This window comes from Miscanthus floridulus, chromosome 8 (assembly GCF_019320115.1).
Source record: "Miscanthus floridulus cultivar M001 chromosome 8, ASM1932011v1, whole genome shotgun sequence".
Classification (NCBI taxonomy): Eukaryota; Viridiplantae; Streptophyta; class Magnoliopsida; order Poales; family Poaceae; genus Miscanthus; species Miscanthus floridulus.
The window spans coordinates 39,786,577-39,804,876 of NC_089587.1; the positions used below are offsets into that span (position 1 = coordinate 39,786,577).

The following is an 18,300-nucleotide window of genomic DNA, read 5'->3' on the forward strand; positions in this document are numbered from 1 at the left end:
ATAAGGAAATAGATAGAAAACAAAAAGAAAGAAGTGCTCCAGGTTCTTCCTCCGCTCTCACACTTCCTTTCTGCCTGCTCATCCCAATCCGCCCACCCAGACTCTCGAATCCGCGGCCGCCCCCTCCGCAATCCCGACCTCCGCCCGCCTTGCCCGAACTCGACGCTCTCTTCTCCTGAACGCGCTGCCGACCCCCCGGGCGCGGCCGCCACCGGGGGCCCCCCTATCTACTACTGCGGCTGGGCTGATGGGGTGGAGTGGAATGGAGGTCCGGCCGGAGTGGGATCTAGGCAAGATGAGGGAGCTGCGCTTCGTTGTGTTGGTTCTGGTGATATCCTTGCCGTGCTTCTCTGCATCCGATCCCCAAGGTACTACCACACTGCCCTATCGTTCCTGCAAGGTGACGCTCTCATCAGCCGTCGCTTGCCTCTGCGTCCGCATGAGTGTGTTTTGGGTACCTGTTAGCTGAACAAATGGGAATTTAGTTGTATTGTTAAACTGTTGCTGTATTATAACCAGTGTTTTAGAAAGCGGTAGGTACTAGTTGGGCGCCTTGCACATAGGTAGCAGTTGGGCAGGCTATGCAGCTGCTGGGCGGGCAATTTGGCGCTTGTGCTTTGTAGGAGAGTGTCGCCTAGCGCAAAGGCGCCGCCTTGATAGGCCAGCTGTCTGATTATCGAAACGGCGGTTGGAATATTTATGTATTGACATTTCTAGTGGTATCTGGGAAACATAGGTTAGCTTAAACTTAGATAATTGATAATAATGATACCACATGTTTCTGCAACTGCAATCAGCTCGTCGTAGCATTTAATATGGGCATACCATGATTTCATAAAAAACACAGCAGCATGATCATTAATGTTACCTGAGCAAACATGCCAAGTCATGTAACTGTGGTGGTCTATATATATGGCAATGTTCACATTAAAACACTGTATCTGGGAGAAACCTTGAGTATGGGTATAACTGTTGACATGACTCTCTTGTTACACCAAACTACCAATGCCATCTTTTTTGTCTGTCTGTCTGTATCCCTCAATGTTTAAGGTTTGGTTGACATGGAGAAACAAATTTAGTTTAGGTTCTTCAGGGATAATGTAGGCATTTAAAGAAAAGAGGAAAATGTAATCCTCAATGGCCGATTGGATCTCTTGTTTACAAAAATCAAGTACCTTATGAAGACTGAATAACTGACTATGTTTTGCAGGAGATGCTTTATATGATATGAAACAAAAACTGAACGTTACTGGCGGTCAGCTTTCAGATTGGAACCAAAATCAAGTTAACCCTTGCACATGGAATTCTGTTATTTGTGACAATAACAACAATGTTGTTCAAGTGTAAGTGGTAGCCCCTGTACCTTCTTTCTTTGTTTGCTTTCATTATATTCTGATGTTGTTGGAGTGCTTATGTTCCCCTCTGTTCTGATCCTGTGTGTTTTTTGACTAATCCTTATGCTCTCTTTTAGAACTTTGGCTGCACGAGGATTCACTGGTGTTTTGTCACCAAGAATTGGAGAACTCCAATATTTGAGTGTCCTGTGAGTATGATGTCTTATTCTGTAGATTATATATACCTTTGACATAATCACTTCTATAAACATCAGAAGGTATGGTGTACATTTGTTACACTATAGCAATAGTTATTCATTTTTCCAGAGAATCACATCATGTTATTCAAAGTAAGAAATTTATAGAATGACTACATGCAATAAAATTATGATGAATCCAGTCCAGAAACCTTGGCATGTCTGAGAAATTAGGAATCAGTTTCTCTATTGAATCTTACAGTTCTATGACTCTGTTGCTTCTGTGGATAGACATGTCTGCTTCTCTTCATGTTTTGGGGTCAAACTGATATGCTACTGAAACAAGAACATAGTGGGCTAGCCATCTATGCAAGTAAACTAGGATGATATGATATGGATTGTACCAGTGTCACATATGCTAACATATTCTATTCCAGAGGAATTGGTACTAGTTCTGGTTATTACCTTTAGATATGTGTCATACATGAACTATTGTTCAAGCTTGGTGCAATTTAATTTCCTGATACTTCTCGGACTACTATGAAACCGTATAGCATATGATCTTGCAGGTCATTGGCTGGTAACAGGATTACCGGTACCGTACCAGAGGAGTTTGGTAATCTATCTAGCTTGACAAGCTTAGATTTAGAGGACAATCTTTTAGTTGGAGAAGTACCAGCTTCTCTTGGCAACCTTTCTAAGCTAACGCTGTTGTAAGTATTTTAAAATCAGAGTTCCCTTCTCATAAATAGAGTTATATGTCCTACGTATTCGAGAAAAGAAATAGAGTTATATATATATATATGTGACCTTTTCATGTAATCTTCCTTTCTCTCATAACCAGGATACTGAGTAAAAATAATTTCAATGGGTCAATTCCTGATAGCATAGCGAACATTTCAAGCTTGACAGACATGTAAGACTGAGTATGATACCCTTTTCAGTTTCTTATAACTCAAGTTCATTTAAATGTGCTTGTCATGTGTTGACAAAATAATATTTTGATTACAGCCGCCTGGCATATAATAATTTGTCCGGTCAGATACCTGGTTCGCTGTTTCAAGTGGCACGTTACAAGTATATGAAGTTTGCTCTTAATTTTTTTCTTTCATTCTATGATTTTTTTTATCCTGAGTGAATGATAAAATTCTCTTTTTCCATGACCAGCTTTTCTGGTAATCACTTAAACTGTGGACCCAACTTCCCGCATTCTTGTGCATCCAGCATGTCCTATCAGAGTAAGTTGCATTCTGACTACTGTATTTATTATTTTACCAATGCATAGTAGTTTGTTAGTATAGATGGTTTCCTTGTATTTTATGAGATTGCTAATTCCATAATTATCATCTTACAGGTGGATCCCATAGCTCAAAAATTGGCTTAATACTTGGAACAGTTGGTGGAATTTTAGGGCTTCTTATCGTGGGAGCTCTGTTTCTAATCTGTAATGCAAGGAGGAAAAGCCACCTGCGGGAAGTTTTTGTGGATGTAGCAGGTTCCATGCCCTTGTAGTTGACGCCTTGCTTTTAGTCTTTCACAGTAGTGAAGTAATAGTCTTAATAATGGCTTAACAAAACTGTTATATCTCTTTAAAAAGTTCATAAAGTTTAGAGCTCCCAAAGACCAAGACAGTAAACACACCATGTGATACTTGATTATTAATATACAGCAGGCTCGTGTTTCAGCCATTGAAAATAATAATTTCCTAATCAGAATACATGACCCTACACCTTCATCAATCAGGCACTGTGTTAATCATAAGAATTTCAAGTTTGCATAGTTTATGTAATCCCCTAAGCTATATACCAATGTATGTTCTACAGGCGAGGATGATCGACGAATTGCAGTTTGGCCAGATTAAAAGATTTGCATGGCGAGAACTGCAGATTGCGACTGATAATTTCAATGAAAGAAATGTTCTTGGACAGGGAGGTTTTGGTAAAGTGTACAAGGGAGTTCTTCCAGATGCCACTAAGATTGCTGTAAAACGACTGACTGACTATGACAGTCCTGGTGGGGAGGCTGCCTTCTTGCGGGAGGTTGAGCTTATTAGTGTTGCAGTTCACCGCAATCTCTTAAGATTAATTGGCTTCTGCACGACACAAACAGAGCGCTTGCTGGTTTATCCATTTATGCAGAATTTGAGTGTTGCCTGCCGCTTAAGAGGTATTATTTTTTAAAATTGTCCATGCACCCCTCTAGGTACAGGATTGTGGTTGTTTGTAATCTTTGTCGCAGGTGCGCATACTTACTAAATAATTGTGTGTGTGTGTGTGTGTGAGTGCGTATCCAGGGATGTACCCTTTCTTCTTTAATCTAAGTAATATAATGAACAGCTCTCCTATGTGTTCGAGAGAAAAAAATGCACCCCTCTATGTATTTTGCTAAGATGTTCCACTATTACTACCTATAAAGGAATTTTCTCTATTATTTCTCTTCCTTTTATGTACAGACAGAACTTTACCATTGATAATTTGCATATGGTAGACCTTGGATCTCCCACATAACATTTTCTCATCCTTTTGCTAACAGGCTTGATTTGTTACATCTGTATACAACAAGCTTTCCCACTGGTCAAAAAAATTATTAACTTATTTAGTGTCTTTCTTTTCTCGTAATTGATGCTGGTCTCATATCATGTGTCCTGTGTTCTAAATGCTATCCAGATTTTAAGCCTGGAGAACCCATCCTAGACTGGCCTTCAAGGAAACGGGTGGCTATAGGTACAGCTCGTGGACTGGAGTATCTGCATGAACACTGCAACCCCAAGATCATACACCGTGATGTTAAAGCTGCAAATGTATTGCTTGACGAGGATTTCGAGCCTGTTGTTGGTGATTTTGGCCTAGCAAAGCTCGTAGATGTGCAGAAGACATCTGTGACAACACAAGTCCGTGGAACCATGGGTCACATAGCACCTGAGTACCTGTCCACAGGGAAGTCGTCCGAGAGGACTGATGTTTTTGGCTATGGGATTATGCTTCTTGAACTTGTGACTGGTCAGCGGGCTATTGACTTCTCACGGCTGGAAGAGGAAGAAGATGTGCTATTGCTTGATCATGTAAGTCTTTTTTTCACTTCCAAATATTGGATAGCTTTGCTCTTTGCCTCTTTGGTTACGAAATTTTTTATACTGGCTCCATCCTTAATGCAACCTGATTCCTGTGTATGTTATGATGTACCTGTAACTAAATACAGGTAAAGAAGCTACAGAGAGAAGGGGAGCTAGACTCCATTGTGGACAACAACCTTAATCAGAATTATGACAGCGAGGATCTTGAGATGATAATACAGATAGCACTGCTCTGCACGCAGGCATCACCTGAGGACCGGCCATCAATGTCTGAAGTGGTTAGGATGCTGGAAGGTGAGGGTTTGGCGGAGCGGTGGGAGGAGTGGCAGCATGTGGAGGTGACAAGGAGGCAGGAGTATGAGCGGATGCAGCGGAGGTTTGACTGGGGAGAGGATTCCGTCTACAATCAGGAAGCGATAGAGTTGTCTGCAGGTAGATGACAATCAGTGGAAACGGATGGGTGCAAATGCAATGATGCGGTGCCTGCTGTGCTGTATGTAACTGTTATTCGTAGAGTAGCTATTAGATAGATATGTTCATAAGATTATTCAAACGAACTTGTTGAGCAATAGCATGAACGTGGATGGAATTAGATGGATAAATGGCAGTACATAGATTGAGGTACTCCTGTACTTAATCTGATGGACATAAATGTTGCAACAAGCTCTGAGTCTTTTCATGGCTACTTCTTATGGATAGGCTAAACACAAGGAACATCCTAAAGAGAAAGAAGCATAAGCTAGAGCCTAGAAGGCAACAACTATAGTTGTGTTCTATGCAGCAACAACGTTGAAGAAACTGCCTTTCACTTGTTCTTCAACTGCCCCTTCAGTCAAGCCTGTTGGTGGCTCTTAGGAATTCACTGGGACTTTGGAGGAGATTTTTTTCCAAATGATGACAGGCAAAACAGCAGTTCCAACTTCCAACACTCCTTTATGGAGATCTTCGTCATTGCTGCTTGCAGATTTGGAAGCAAAGAAACAACTTCATCTTTGACAGGGGCCGTCCTTCCCTGGAGTCTTGGAAGCGCCTCTTCTGTGAAGAGGCCAGATTGCAGGCTTGTACATTTTGTGAAAACAAACGTCATGAGTTCCTCCTCTGTATAGATTCCCTCTCCTAGTTTCACAGGTCTCCTTGCATGTTCTGGCTTGGTTGCCCCTTCAGTCAAAGATGCTAGCAGCATTTGGGCATTCAATGGAATTTGGCTGCAGGTTTCTTCCAAATGATGGTACAAGCAAAGCAGCAATCCCAGAGTCCCTTCTTCATGGAAATCTTCACCATCGCCTCTTGGCAAATTTGGAAGCAAACAAATGACACAATATTTGATAGAGGAAGGCCTTCTTTTAATTCTCAGAAGGTTCTCTTTCTTGAGGAGGCTAAACTTCAGGCTCAGAGATTTCTTGATGAGGCCAAACGAGCTGCTTTTCTTCTTTGTGTAGAGCTTCTCGTTTTCTTCTGTTTTGTTTCTCTTTAGGCCTTTTTAGGCTAGCTCCTGCTGTTTGGCATATTGCCAGACAGGTTTGTACAGTTTTTTTTTTTTTTGCCTCTTTTAATAAAATCTCTACAGTGGGGGTCTCCCCTGCTGTATTTAATGTTAAAAAAAAAAACATATAGCAGCGTTAGGTTGTTTCTGCGCAATAAACATGCATTAACATTCATATGTTAATAAGTCAGCATATAGTTTCCGCCTTTTGGATTTGTGTACTTCTTAGTAGTACGATTTGTTGTTATTATTGTCTTGCATTCAGTGATCCATCGATCTAGAGCAGAAATAAGATAGAAGTCCTCTTAAGCATGTTAAACCTGCCATTGTATGGTTATTACAATGCAGTCGAGCCAATTCCTTGGGCTCTTTAGTCTATATTACCATGGTAATCTTTGTGTAACAGAAACACATGGCAAGTGGAACAAAATTACTGGAGCATGTATTCAGTATCTTATCATAGCATCGCTTATCTCATTTTATGTTTTTTCCTTACATATCCAGATATCCTTACTCTATAATTTGTTCAACACTATAATTACTGGTCCTATGCTGCAAGGAAGATATAACTTCATGAGCATGTCATCTTCTAGTTCCATTTTAATTCCAGTACTCATGGTCTTAATGAACGTCTATGAACTCTACAAATACTTCAACAGATTGGTCGTTCATCACCAGTCTATTACAAATGTATCTTGCCACACGGTGGTACAGCAAACTCATTCTACATACCTTGCAATGTCGATACGAATTTTTTAGAGGTGGGGAATTTTTTTCCAGAAACAATTGTTGTTTGAGCTACTTCTGGAAATAAAATTAGATGGGTCCACCTAAAGAACCACCTCTCAAATCTATTTAGTAGTTCATAACACCAAAAACAGCTTTCTCTAGGGGCGGTCTGTGTTATCAACCCGTCCCGGTAAATGGATTTCCAGGGCAATTAATAACACTGACCTCTTCGGGATCTCCTCGAGATAAAACTATAGCCTTACGAGGAAAAAAGTGCTTCCCGGAGCACTCCTAAAAATGCAAAACTAAAGCGAAAGGTTCTCCTCTTGATTTATTTGGTGGAGTTGGCAATAAAAGGTAATAATGTGCTAATCCGGTATTATTTTTACAGTTTAGAACATGATTTTTTGATTAATTGGGTTTTTGGTTTGCAGTTTTTTTTAATCTTTGTCCATGTATGGTTGTATGGTCATTAGACATGAAATTAGTTCAAACCCTTAGACAAACTTTCTAGATCCAGGTCTAGATATCAACATGAATAGAGGGAGAGTGTGTGCAGTAATTTTTTTTTCAGTTGAAATGAACATGAATTATTGGCACATTTTTCTTGCAATTTATTTTTTCTTAATTATAAATATCAATTACATTTATGGCTTAATTTAGGGTTTATTTGTATCTAGATAGAGAAAGGTTTTGCTTACGATGGTTTATTTGGACATATAAACTTCAAATTAACTAGACCAAGAGCTTTAGCCCAACTTACTTTATAAACACTTTCTAACATGACAACATCATTAATTAAAATATTTTATTCTGTGGTGTCCATTTTTATAGGGTTTGATATTAATGTAACCGTTTACACCAAAATTTGAGAAGAACGCGGGAACTCGAAGCTTCTAGGATTATGTCATCAATGAATCGATTAGATGAGAATCGGTATCAGCTGATTTAGATGTAATGTTCAGAATCGGACTATTTTATGGATAACGTCAGTAGACGGCGTCAATGGGCTATACTTGAGTGGCAGCCAGGGAGATGTGTTAGACTCTACGAATAAGAAAAATTATGGTTCAAGTTATTATTAAGTTAGGAAGTTTTCTTTTATTCCATGAATCGTAATGAGTCGTATTTGAGTAGAATTCATATTTAGGTTCTGGGTATAAATATTAGAGCCTGGTTATTATAAAAAGGAACGAACACACAATCAATACAATCTTTTCGGCTTTTGCCATCGCATTAGGAGTAGGAGTACTGTAGATCTCGGCGAGTTCTTCAGCAAACAAGACTGCATCGACTGATCAACCTCCAGCTTGCTTGTGAGTACCGTCATGACTTGCATTGTGCTTGTAAAGCTACATCAGCTGATTGATCTTTTATGAGCCATAATATAAGTTAGTTATCGATCTGTATTGTAGTTTGTAAGGCTACATCGGTTGATTAATCTCTTACGAATCATAATATAGATCAAAGTTATTGATTTTGTGTTAGATAATTTATTGTTTAACATAATATCACCAGTTATCGAATCTGTTGAGATTAGAAAGATTTTTCTTGCTATTTTTGGTTGATTCACCAGTTATCGATCTTGTTATAATTAATGTTTTATTAATTATAACAATCATCTGATTGAGATAGAGATAAATTGACATCATATCATCCTAATTGGTCGTCTTCTAGTCTAGTCACGCTTTAAATTTTATGATTGATAGCTTAATTCCGCTAGATCGGATGTTCTATCTCTATTCTAATCAAACATAGTATGCATTCAAAGACATGTTTCAATCTTGAATAAACTTACTAGTTAATGAGATCTAATCTAATGATACTACCATAGCTGCATCGATCTGGTCGGACCTCACTGGTAAGACTTTATATTAGAGATTATCGATTAGTGGTCTTGTTCATGATCAAGATATGTACTTTATTTGTTTGCTATGGCCGCATTGGCTATTTCAGTCGATTTACCTATACTCTCATGCATACAACATGTTTTCATGAATCTGTCGACATGTAGATGGTTTTATAGATTCTTTGGCTTTAGTTTATCATTATTATCATAGCTGTATCGATCCGATCGAGCCTCACTGTTGATGATAATAGATTAGATTCAAAATATTTGTAGATTCATTTATACTAGACAGTCATTTATTCGTATGTTATACTCTTTTCATCAAACTTATTGGTTCAACACTTTATATCGATCATGTTCCATTTAGATGATGATGCTTTATTGTATCACTTCTTATGGATACGCTGGATATCAACTATTTAGTCGATAGTCTCATTGAATCGGCTATTTAGCCATACATTTGAAACTGTTCGGTGCAACACCGACATGTTCCACCTTAAATTACTGATAATATTTTCTCTCCTTGTCAATTGCAGGTCAAATTGACTGGCACGTCATTGTGGTTTTCAGAATCGGTTGGTTCTGTGTTGAAGCCAAGCAAATCTCTGGTCTCGTTCCACTCAGATCTTCTGGCTTGCTGTGTGTTGATCACATCGCCATATTTTTGTGTCAACACACTTTTTGGCACGCGTAGTGGGACCGCAATCGTCATGGTGGTTCACAACAACAAGGATATTCTTATGGTGCTTTATGAAGACTTGCCTGCTGAGGATAAAGTTGTCATTGGTAAAGCTATAGAGGAGTTTCAGAACAAGTGCTTGATGTCATACACCAAAACACGTGACAATAAAGTTATTTAAAAATATCCACTGTCGAGAGTTTTGATGTATGGACAGTCAGATACAGATGAAGCTGATGATATGCGTTTCTTTGTAGAAGCTTTCAATAAATCTGTTCATGATGCAATGCTGAATCATAATACAACTTTCTTGAATACATTATAGAATACCATGAAGGAGGTGTTTCATGGATTTCTACTTGATCAGGTTGGACCGACTTATTACAATATTCCACATCCATTAACTCAGGGGATTAATCAAGCTAGTACTAGCCACTAAGAAATAGCACTAGCTAAGAGTGATGATGCCCAGGCAATTCAAAATTCATCTGAGCAAATTCAGGGTGCTACTACTAATCAAATGCAATATAATCCTAGATCATCGGTGCAATATGTGCAATAGTCAATAGGGCAGGTTCAGAATCAGATGGTTAATTTTGGTACATCAGGCCAAATACCACCATCGGCTCAAAAAATAGCACCATCGGTTCAAAGGATTCGTAGAGATATAGATCTTAATGTTTTTAATCAGAGATTTTAAGCAGCAAATCAGCAAGGGACTCGACAGATAGATATTCCCCAAGGATATCGTTATGGTTCAGATTATAATACCCTCAATATGATTCCAAATCCAGGATATCAAGGCACTAAAAATTTTAATCTGCAGATGGGTCAGCAATTGCCAAGAAATTCAAACTCAAATGCTGATGAATTATTGCTCAGAGTAATCAAAATGATGAAAAATCAGTTTGGTTTAAAACCAAAAGGGCAGACCTATTCGTACAAACGTCCATATCTAGAGTGGTATGATCTAGTGGCCCTTCCTATGAATTACAGGCTTCCAGAATTTGCTAAGTTCACTGGTCAAGATAGCACAAGTACAATAGAACATGTTAGTCGATATCTTACTTAGTTGGGTGAAGCCTCTATTGAGTAAGCGCATCGAGTTTGTTTTTTCTCTTTGTCCCTGTCAGGACCAGCTTTCACTTGGTTTTTATCACTAGCGGTTAATTCTATTGCCAACTGGAGTGATCTTGAAAAGAAATTTCATACATATTTCTATACTATGATAGGGGAAAGAAAAATCACATATTTGACAACTATAAAGCAAAGGGCTAATGAATCGGGTGCTGAGTTCCTTCAGAGGTTCCGAGAAACAAGAAACTTATGCTTTTCGTTGAATTTGACTGATGATCAGCTAGCTGCATTGGCCGTTCAAGGAATGTTGCCAACATAAAGAGAAAAGTTGCTTGGGCAAGAATTTAATAATTTAGGTCAATTGGCTCAATAGGTGGCAGCACTTAATAGCCAATTCCAGAATATGCGCAGAGATACTCGATTCTAGAATAATATGCTGTAATCGCTGAAGCTTATAATCCATATTTAGTCGATGGGGATGATGAAGAAGAGAAAATTGTTGCAGCTGAATGGAATTGGGGTAAAAAGATAATAATGGTTCCAAATCCTTGGGGAAAAGAAGTTGAAGAGAGTTATGATTTTAATGTTACAAAAGCAGACAAACTTTTTGATTTCTTGCTTGAGAAGGGACAAATTAAACTGCCTGCCAATCATGTTATATTACCTCCCGATTAGTTAAAGAATGAAAAATTCTACAAGTACCATAATACTACATCTCATATTACTAATGATTGTATGGTTTTTTGGTAGCGTATTCAAAGGGCTATTCAACAAGGGAAGTTTAAATTTGATATAGCTCAAAAAATAAAAGTTGATGATAATCCTTTCCCAAAGGATCAGAATATGGTTGATGCTAAGTTGTTCAAAGGGGAAGCTAAAGTTTTAACATCAGCCAGGGCAAGAGAAACGGGAACAGTTGATCCGGAGATGTAAATATCGGCTGATGAATATAGAGAAATTAAAAGGCGTCGTAACCAACAAAAGAGCCGATATGAACAGGGAGAAACATCGAGAGATGGTGCGATGAGACCACGTGTTACATCTCGAATCCTATTGAATAAGTGGCAACGGCAGAAGGAGAAAGATTATCAGCACTGGTTAGAAGAGAAGGAATATCAACGTCAACAACAAGAAGAGAGATATGAAAGAGAACAAGCTGAGTCACATTGAAATTGCCCTTTCTTTAGACATTGTTGGAATGAAGGTTCGACATTACCTACTAGGAATAATTGCCCAGAATGTAACGAATAATATTGGGAGTTTAGGCATCTTAAGTGAACCACCGGTCTATCCATGATCGAATTGAATATCAATGTAATGATGTGGATCGGCGCTTAAAAAATAGAAGCATTCATGATCTGCTTAGAAAGCGAGTTGTTGACCAGAACAGGGCTGATTATGAAGAAGAAGATGATGAAGAGTATATTTCGCAGGAAGGATAGTGGTGTCCAGAGGTTTAACAAGAAGTTAGAAGAGAAGAGTACAACACCTAAGGAGCAGAGAATTAGAACATGCTCAGAAATCTAGTAAACCGCAAGTATGGCGTGCTAAACAAACAACCGATAAGGGTCAACCATCGGCTAATATTCAAATAGCTTTTCTTTTATCATCTGAATTTAAAACTCCAGCAGATCAAGAAGTCTATTCGGATTTTGATGAATTAGAGTATAAAGAGATGGCAGCCTAGTTGACATTGATACAACAGGCTATATTTGATAAACCAATTAAGCATCGGCATTTGAAGGCTTTATATGTGAAAGGTTTTGTCGATGGGAAGCCAATGAGTAAAATGTTAGTTGATGGAGGTGCTTCTGTTAATTTGATACCTTATACTACTTTTCACAAGCTTGGTAAAGGAACAGAGGATTTGATTGAGACTGACATGATGCTTAAGGATTTTAGGGGTAATGCGTCTAAGACCAGGGGCAATAAATGTTGAATTGACAATTAGAAGCAAGACTTTGCTCACTACATTCTTTGTCATTGACAGAAAGGGTTTATATAGTTTACTCCTTGGTCGTGATTGGATTCATGCCAATTGTTGTGTACCATCGACTATGCACCAATGCTTGATTCAGTGGCATGGAGACAATGTTGAGCTAGTTTATGCTGATGATTTTGTGAGTATAGCAACAACTGATCTAATGTATTGGGAACTAGAAGATTTTGAGTGTTTTTCTGGTAAGCGATGGGAAAGAGGCTTCATTAGGATCAATGATGAAGGCCAACAGCCTATCCGAGCAGTCGGCTCTGAAAGTTTATTTTAATGGATAATCCAATAGATGGTGCAGATGGTAAATTAGGACATGGCTTTACGTCGACCGATGAGTTAGAAGAAATAGATATTGGTCCTGAAGATAGGCCTAGGCCGACGTATGTAAGTGCTAAATTGGATCCTAGGTATAAACAAAAGTTGATAGATTTGTTAAAGGAATTTAAAGATTGTTTTGCTTGAGAATATTATGAAATGCCTGGTTTAGATCGATCAATTATTGAACATCGGATGCCAATCAAACCTAGATATCGGCCATTTAAACAAGCTCCAAGGAGATTTAATCCAAATGTTCTCGATGATATTAAGAAGGAGACTGAAAGGCTATTAGAAGCAAAATTTATCCAACCTTACCGATATGCAGAGTGGATATCAAGTGTAGTTCCTGTGTCTAAGAAAAATAGGAAGTTGAGAGTTTGTATTGATTTCAGAGATCTAAACAAGGCTACACCGATGGATGGTTATCCGATGCCAATAGCCGCTATGTTGGTAGATGCAGCGGTTGGACACAAGGTAATTAGTTTTATGGATGGTAATGCAGGTTACAATCAAATTTTTATGGCTGAAGAAGACATAGCAAAAATAGTCTTTAGGTGCCCCGGTGCAATCGACTTATTTGAATGGGTTATGATGACTTTGGGGTTAAAGAATGCCGGTGCAACTTATCAGAGGGCGATGAATTATATTTTTCATAAGTTGATCGACAAGATTGTTGAAATCTATATTGATGATGTGGTGGTAAAATCCAAAGGGTATAAAGAAATCTGGCTGATCTACGAGAGAGTTTGGAGTGCATAAGAAAACATGGTTTAAAGATGAATCCTAATAAATGTGCCTTTGGAGTGCCAGCTGGTCAATTTTTGGGTTTTATGGTCCACGAGAGAGGAATTGAGATTGGCCAGAAAAGTATGAAAGCAATTGATGAGGTAGTACCACCAACTAATAAAACAGAATTACAATCTCTGCTTGGTAAAATTAATTTCATCAGAAGATTTATTTCAAATATGTCAGAAAGGATTCTGTCATTTTCTCCTTTGTTGAAGTTGAAAAACGATCAAGAATTTAAATAGGGGTGACGTACAACAAAAAATGTTTGAAGAGATAAAAGAGTATATGAAATCTCCACCTGTGCTAGTTCCTCCTTAGCAAGGTAAGCCTTTTAAGTTGTACATGTCGGCCGATAGCCAAACAATTGGATCGGCCTTGATGGAGTTTGAAGGAAAGGAATGTGTTGTTTTCTATTTAAGTAGAAGACTTTTGGATCCAGAAACAAGATATTCTCCTATTGAAAAGTTATGCTTATGCTTATATTTCTCATGCACTAAATTATGACATTATTTATTCTTGGCTGAGTGTACAGTTGTGTCTAAAGCTGATGTGATCAAACACATGTTGTTAATGCCGATATTAAATGGAAGAATGGGAAAGTGGATTCTTGCATTATTAGAATTTGATTTGAGGTATGAATCGGCTAATAGTCAAAGGGCAAGTGATGGCTAATTTTATTACCCAACATCATAAACTAAGCATCGGCTATGTGGAACCTATGCCATGGACATTATTCTTTGATGGATCATCGTGTAAACAAGGGGTGGCATTGGTATTGTTATTATTTCGCCTCAGGGGGCAAGTTTTGAGTTTGCTTTTCAAACCAAACCAATGACCATCAATAATCAAGCAGAGTATGAAGCTATTTTTATGGGACTTCAACTTCTTCAGGAAGTAAAGGCTGAGTCAATTGAAATATTTGGAGATTCATAGTTGGTTATTAATCAGTTGATCGGCCTATATGAATGTAAGGACGATATTTTGAAGGGATATCATGATGAATGTCAAAAGTTGCTTGAGGGGTTTCCTCTTACTTCTCTTCAGCATATCCTAAGAGCACAGAATCAAGAGGCCAATCGCTTAGCTCAGAATGCATCGGGCTATCGAGTGTTCTAGAAAATTTTAAGCAGTGAAACTTTGGCTAATGATTGGAGAGTTAAGATAGCCAATTACCTCAAGAATCCATCACATAAGGTTACTAGAAAATTGAGATATAAATCGACTAAGTATGTTTTGTTAGATGATCAGTTGTATTACAAAACAGTCGATGGAGTTTTGCTTAAATGTTTAAGTCAAGAAGAAGCAAGAGTATTGATGGGAGAAGTACATGAAGGAATATGTGGAGCTCATCAATCGGCTTATAAAATGAAATAGGTTATTCGTAGGTCTGGATATTTCTGGCCAACAATATTAGAAGATTTTTTTGAATATTACAAGGGGTGTTAGGATTGTCAGTGTTTTGGTAATGTTCAGAAATTACCTGCATTAGCTATGAATCCAATAATTAAGCCATAGCCATTCTGAGGATGAGAAATTGATTTGATTGGCCAGATTTTTCCACCTTCAAGTAGAGGGCACAAGTTTGTATTGGTAGCAACAAATTATTTTACTAAGTGGGTTGAGGCGATTCCTTTGAAAACAGTAACTTCAAAGAATATGGTTGATTTTATCAAGGAGCATATTGTTTATCATTTTGGGATTCTTCAAACCATTACTACTGATCAAGGAACAATGTTCACATCAGAGGAATTCAGAGATTTTGCTACCAGTATGGGAATTAAATTATTAAATTCTTCTCCTTATTATGCTCAAGCTAATGGCTAGGCAGAGGCATCCAATCAAATTTTGATTAAATTGATTAAGAAGAAAATTGAAGAGTAACCAAGGAAGTGGTATCTGACACTTAATGAAGCATTGTGGGCATATAGGATGGCTTGCCACGGATCGATTAAATCATTACCTTATGAGTTAGTATATGGGCATAATGCAGTTCTTCCTTGGGAGATTCAGACTAGATCAAGTCGTGTTACATTGCAAAATGATTTGATAGGCGAAGTCTATAAAAACCTTATGATGGATGATTTAGAGGACTTAAGTTGTCATCAGCTGCGCGCTCTTGAAAATATTGAGGCCAATAAATTAAGAGTTGCAAGGCATTATAATGAAAATGTCAAGAACAAACAATTTTGCGAAGGAGAGTTAGTTTGGAAAGTAAGATTGTCGATTGGGTCTAAAGACGACAGGTTTGGCAAATGGTCACTTAATTGGAAAGGTCCTTTCGGATTAAACGGTGTACACCTAGTAATGCTTATATTTTTAGAAATGCTAGAAGGGGAAGAGGAATTTGATAGAGCAATCAATGGAAAATTCCTAAAGAAGTATTATCCTAGCGTTTGGATTAATACTTGATAGCCGATTTATTTAGTCGTTGGCTCTAATAGCCTATACCAGGAGGGTATCACCTTTAGTTCAAAAATCAACCCTAAGGGGAAAAGCCAATACGATATGTATCGCCCATAGAGCAAAAATACACACAAAGACAATCAGACTTATATTTTAGTAGATTTAGAAACGTATTCATGAAGAGAAGCAGAAATTGTATTCATTGATAGTTTGTTCGTAGTACAAACTAATCAAGAACTTTGTTGATTACATCCTGGGTGAATGCAATGTCCACAATGGCCGTAGCTACATCGTCGAAGTCTTCGATCAAGTCCTCGTGCATGTTGGGATCATCGGCCATCGGGAAGCCTGGCTCCATGGTGCGGAGCTCGTGCCCGGTCTAGACCTGCGCAGCGGCCAGGGCCACTACTGCGCCATGGAGGGTGATCTCCTAGACGCGTGCTGGGACGTCATGCAGGCAGTTGATGAGTAAGGGGCCATGGGCGTTGACGACCATCGTAGCCACATTCGCCGCCAGTTGGAGGTTCTCCAACTACACCGTCATTGTTGGCAATCACATAAATAAAGAAACTGTCAAGACAAAGGTAGAGAAAATAAGAACAAAGGTTTTCCTAGAATCCATCTTACTCACCACCATGATGTCGGACTTAGCCAATAGTGCCCGAGTGGCGTTGGTTTCTTCCTCAGCAGCGAGGAGTGCGGCTTGAGACACTTCGAGGTGGATCTCAAGCTGATCGTTCTCCTGAATTGCCTTAGAGTAATGGTCCTTGTCCGCCCTCCATTCTTAGAGGAAGCACCGGGCGTCATGGCTATTGTAGCAGTCAGAGGAGTCCGACGCGGGGGCAGCAGCAGACTCAGCATTGGAGGGCTCGTCAGCCCTAGAAGAAGGAGGAGGAAGCTTGTTGTTCAAGACAAACCTGTGGACACATCAGAATGTAATCTGTTGATAGGAGTAGGAGTTGTTTGGTCCTACCTCATGCGACGGAGTTACTGGCTCACTAGCATCTCCTCCTCCGATAGATTTTCTATTGCATGCTTGCCATGGTTATCTTCGCCGGCCATGGGTGCTGGTTTAGATCTTGAAAGTAAAGTTAGAAACTGCTATAGGGTTTGTGAAGACGCAAGAGAATGAGAGTAGTTGCAAATGTAGATGTGTTTGAGGCCAAAGCCCTTGGCTGGTATTTATAGCCACAAAAGCGAGACGGTAGATATCTTGGGACGTGTGAAAGTAACCCCAATTAATGGAAGGGAAAGCGTTGCTTCACCAATACCGAAGGGAACGTGGCATTGATAAATGAGAAGAGATTCGAAGGGTTTTGTGATGAAACTCATTTTCAGATTCAGTTAAGTCAGAGTAAAGTCAGAAATCAGAAATCGACTAATTCAAATCGACTCTTCTAGCCAAACCAAAAATACAACTATCATCAAGTTTATGTGCTATAGATACTGGAGTGTAAATTACAAGTTAAGAACATCATGGATTGCTCATAGTGCTTTCAGCCAAATAGCATCAACTTCTGCAATCTGTTGTTTATCTTCTTTGGCTGATCCAGGAATGCTCTCAAGACTGCTGCGAATAGCTTTGCCTTCTTTGACCTTGATCAGCATTTCTTGCTTCTTCTGTTTGATAGCATTGGGGATCTAAGTCAAGTTGGATTCATGATGTTCGATGGTGGCCTTCACACTTTCCTGTTCTTTTTCAAGTTCAGCATGCCTAATTTTCAACTGATTTAGTTCTAGTTCAATTTTCAAAGAAGAATTCTTCAGATTATCGATCAATTGTGCTAATTCTTTGGCTTCCTACTTGTTAGAGTTCTTCTTAGCCATCAAAGCCTCACAGTCCATCAGGTTTCTTTGAGCCTTTTTCACCTTGGGAGCTTGATCTTCGATGTTGGACAAAGGTGTCAAGGCTTCAGCAAGATTTGGGGGTAGATCCTTCTTAATGGTTAAGAAGATTCTTCTCATTGGATCTGCATCTTAGACCAAATTGGTTATGTTCCTCTCGAGCATTGGCAGCATGTCTTTTAGCCGATTTTTGGTCTCATCTGATAAGATTTCTTGAGAAGAGATGGCTGATGAGCTAATCTTACTTTCATCTATGTATTCTTCAAAGTTGAAGGAGTAGCTCAGAGTTGGAGAATTAAGTGTCTACATGTGAACAAAAGGAGTTTTATTAGGAATGGTAGATAAGTTGACAATGAGATGAATGGTGAGGAGGACACGATACCTTTTTTGAAAGAAGCTCTGGCTAAGGAGAAGGAACAATTGATGATGTGCCAACATCTTTTTCAACATTTGGTTGAATCGTCTCTGGACTTTCGATGCTAGTGTCTGCAAGCATCAAGAAGCTTTTTGGTTTATATTTGTTATAGAAGG

The 18,300-nt window shown here is 38.8% G+C and overlaps 1 protein-coding gene across 1 annotated transcript; it reads left to right on the top strand.

The window, feature by feature from the left end:
- Positions 1–5,216, top strand: LOC136476223 (LRR receptor kinase SERK2-like). Its single transcript, XM_066473983.1, is given in 12 exon segments — positions 1–368; positions 1,211–1,343; positions 1,472–1,543; positions 2,101–2,244; positions 2,376–2,447; positions 2,543–2,608; positions 2,699–2,769; positions 2,886–3,026; positions 3,355–3,380; positions 3,382–3,697; positions 4,198–4,592; positions 4,730–5,216. Coding segments are annotated over 12 exon segments (1,872 nt in total). The 5' UTR covers positions 1–247; the 3' UTR covers positions 5,045–5,216.
- Positions 5,217–18,300: the final 13,084 nt, after the last annotated feature.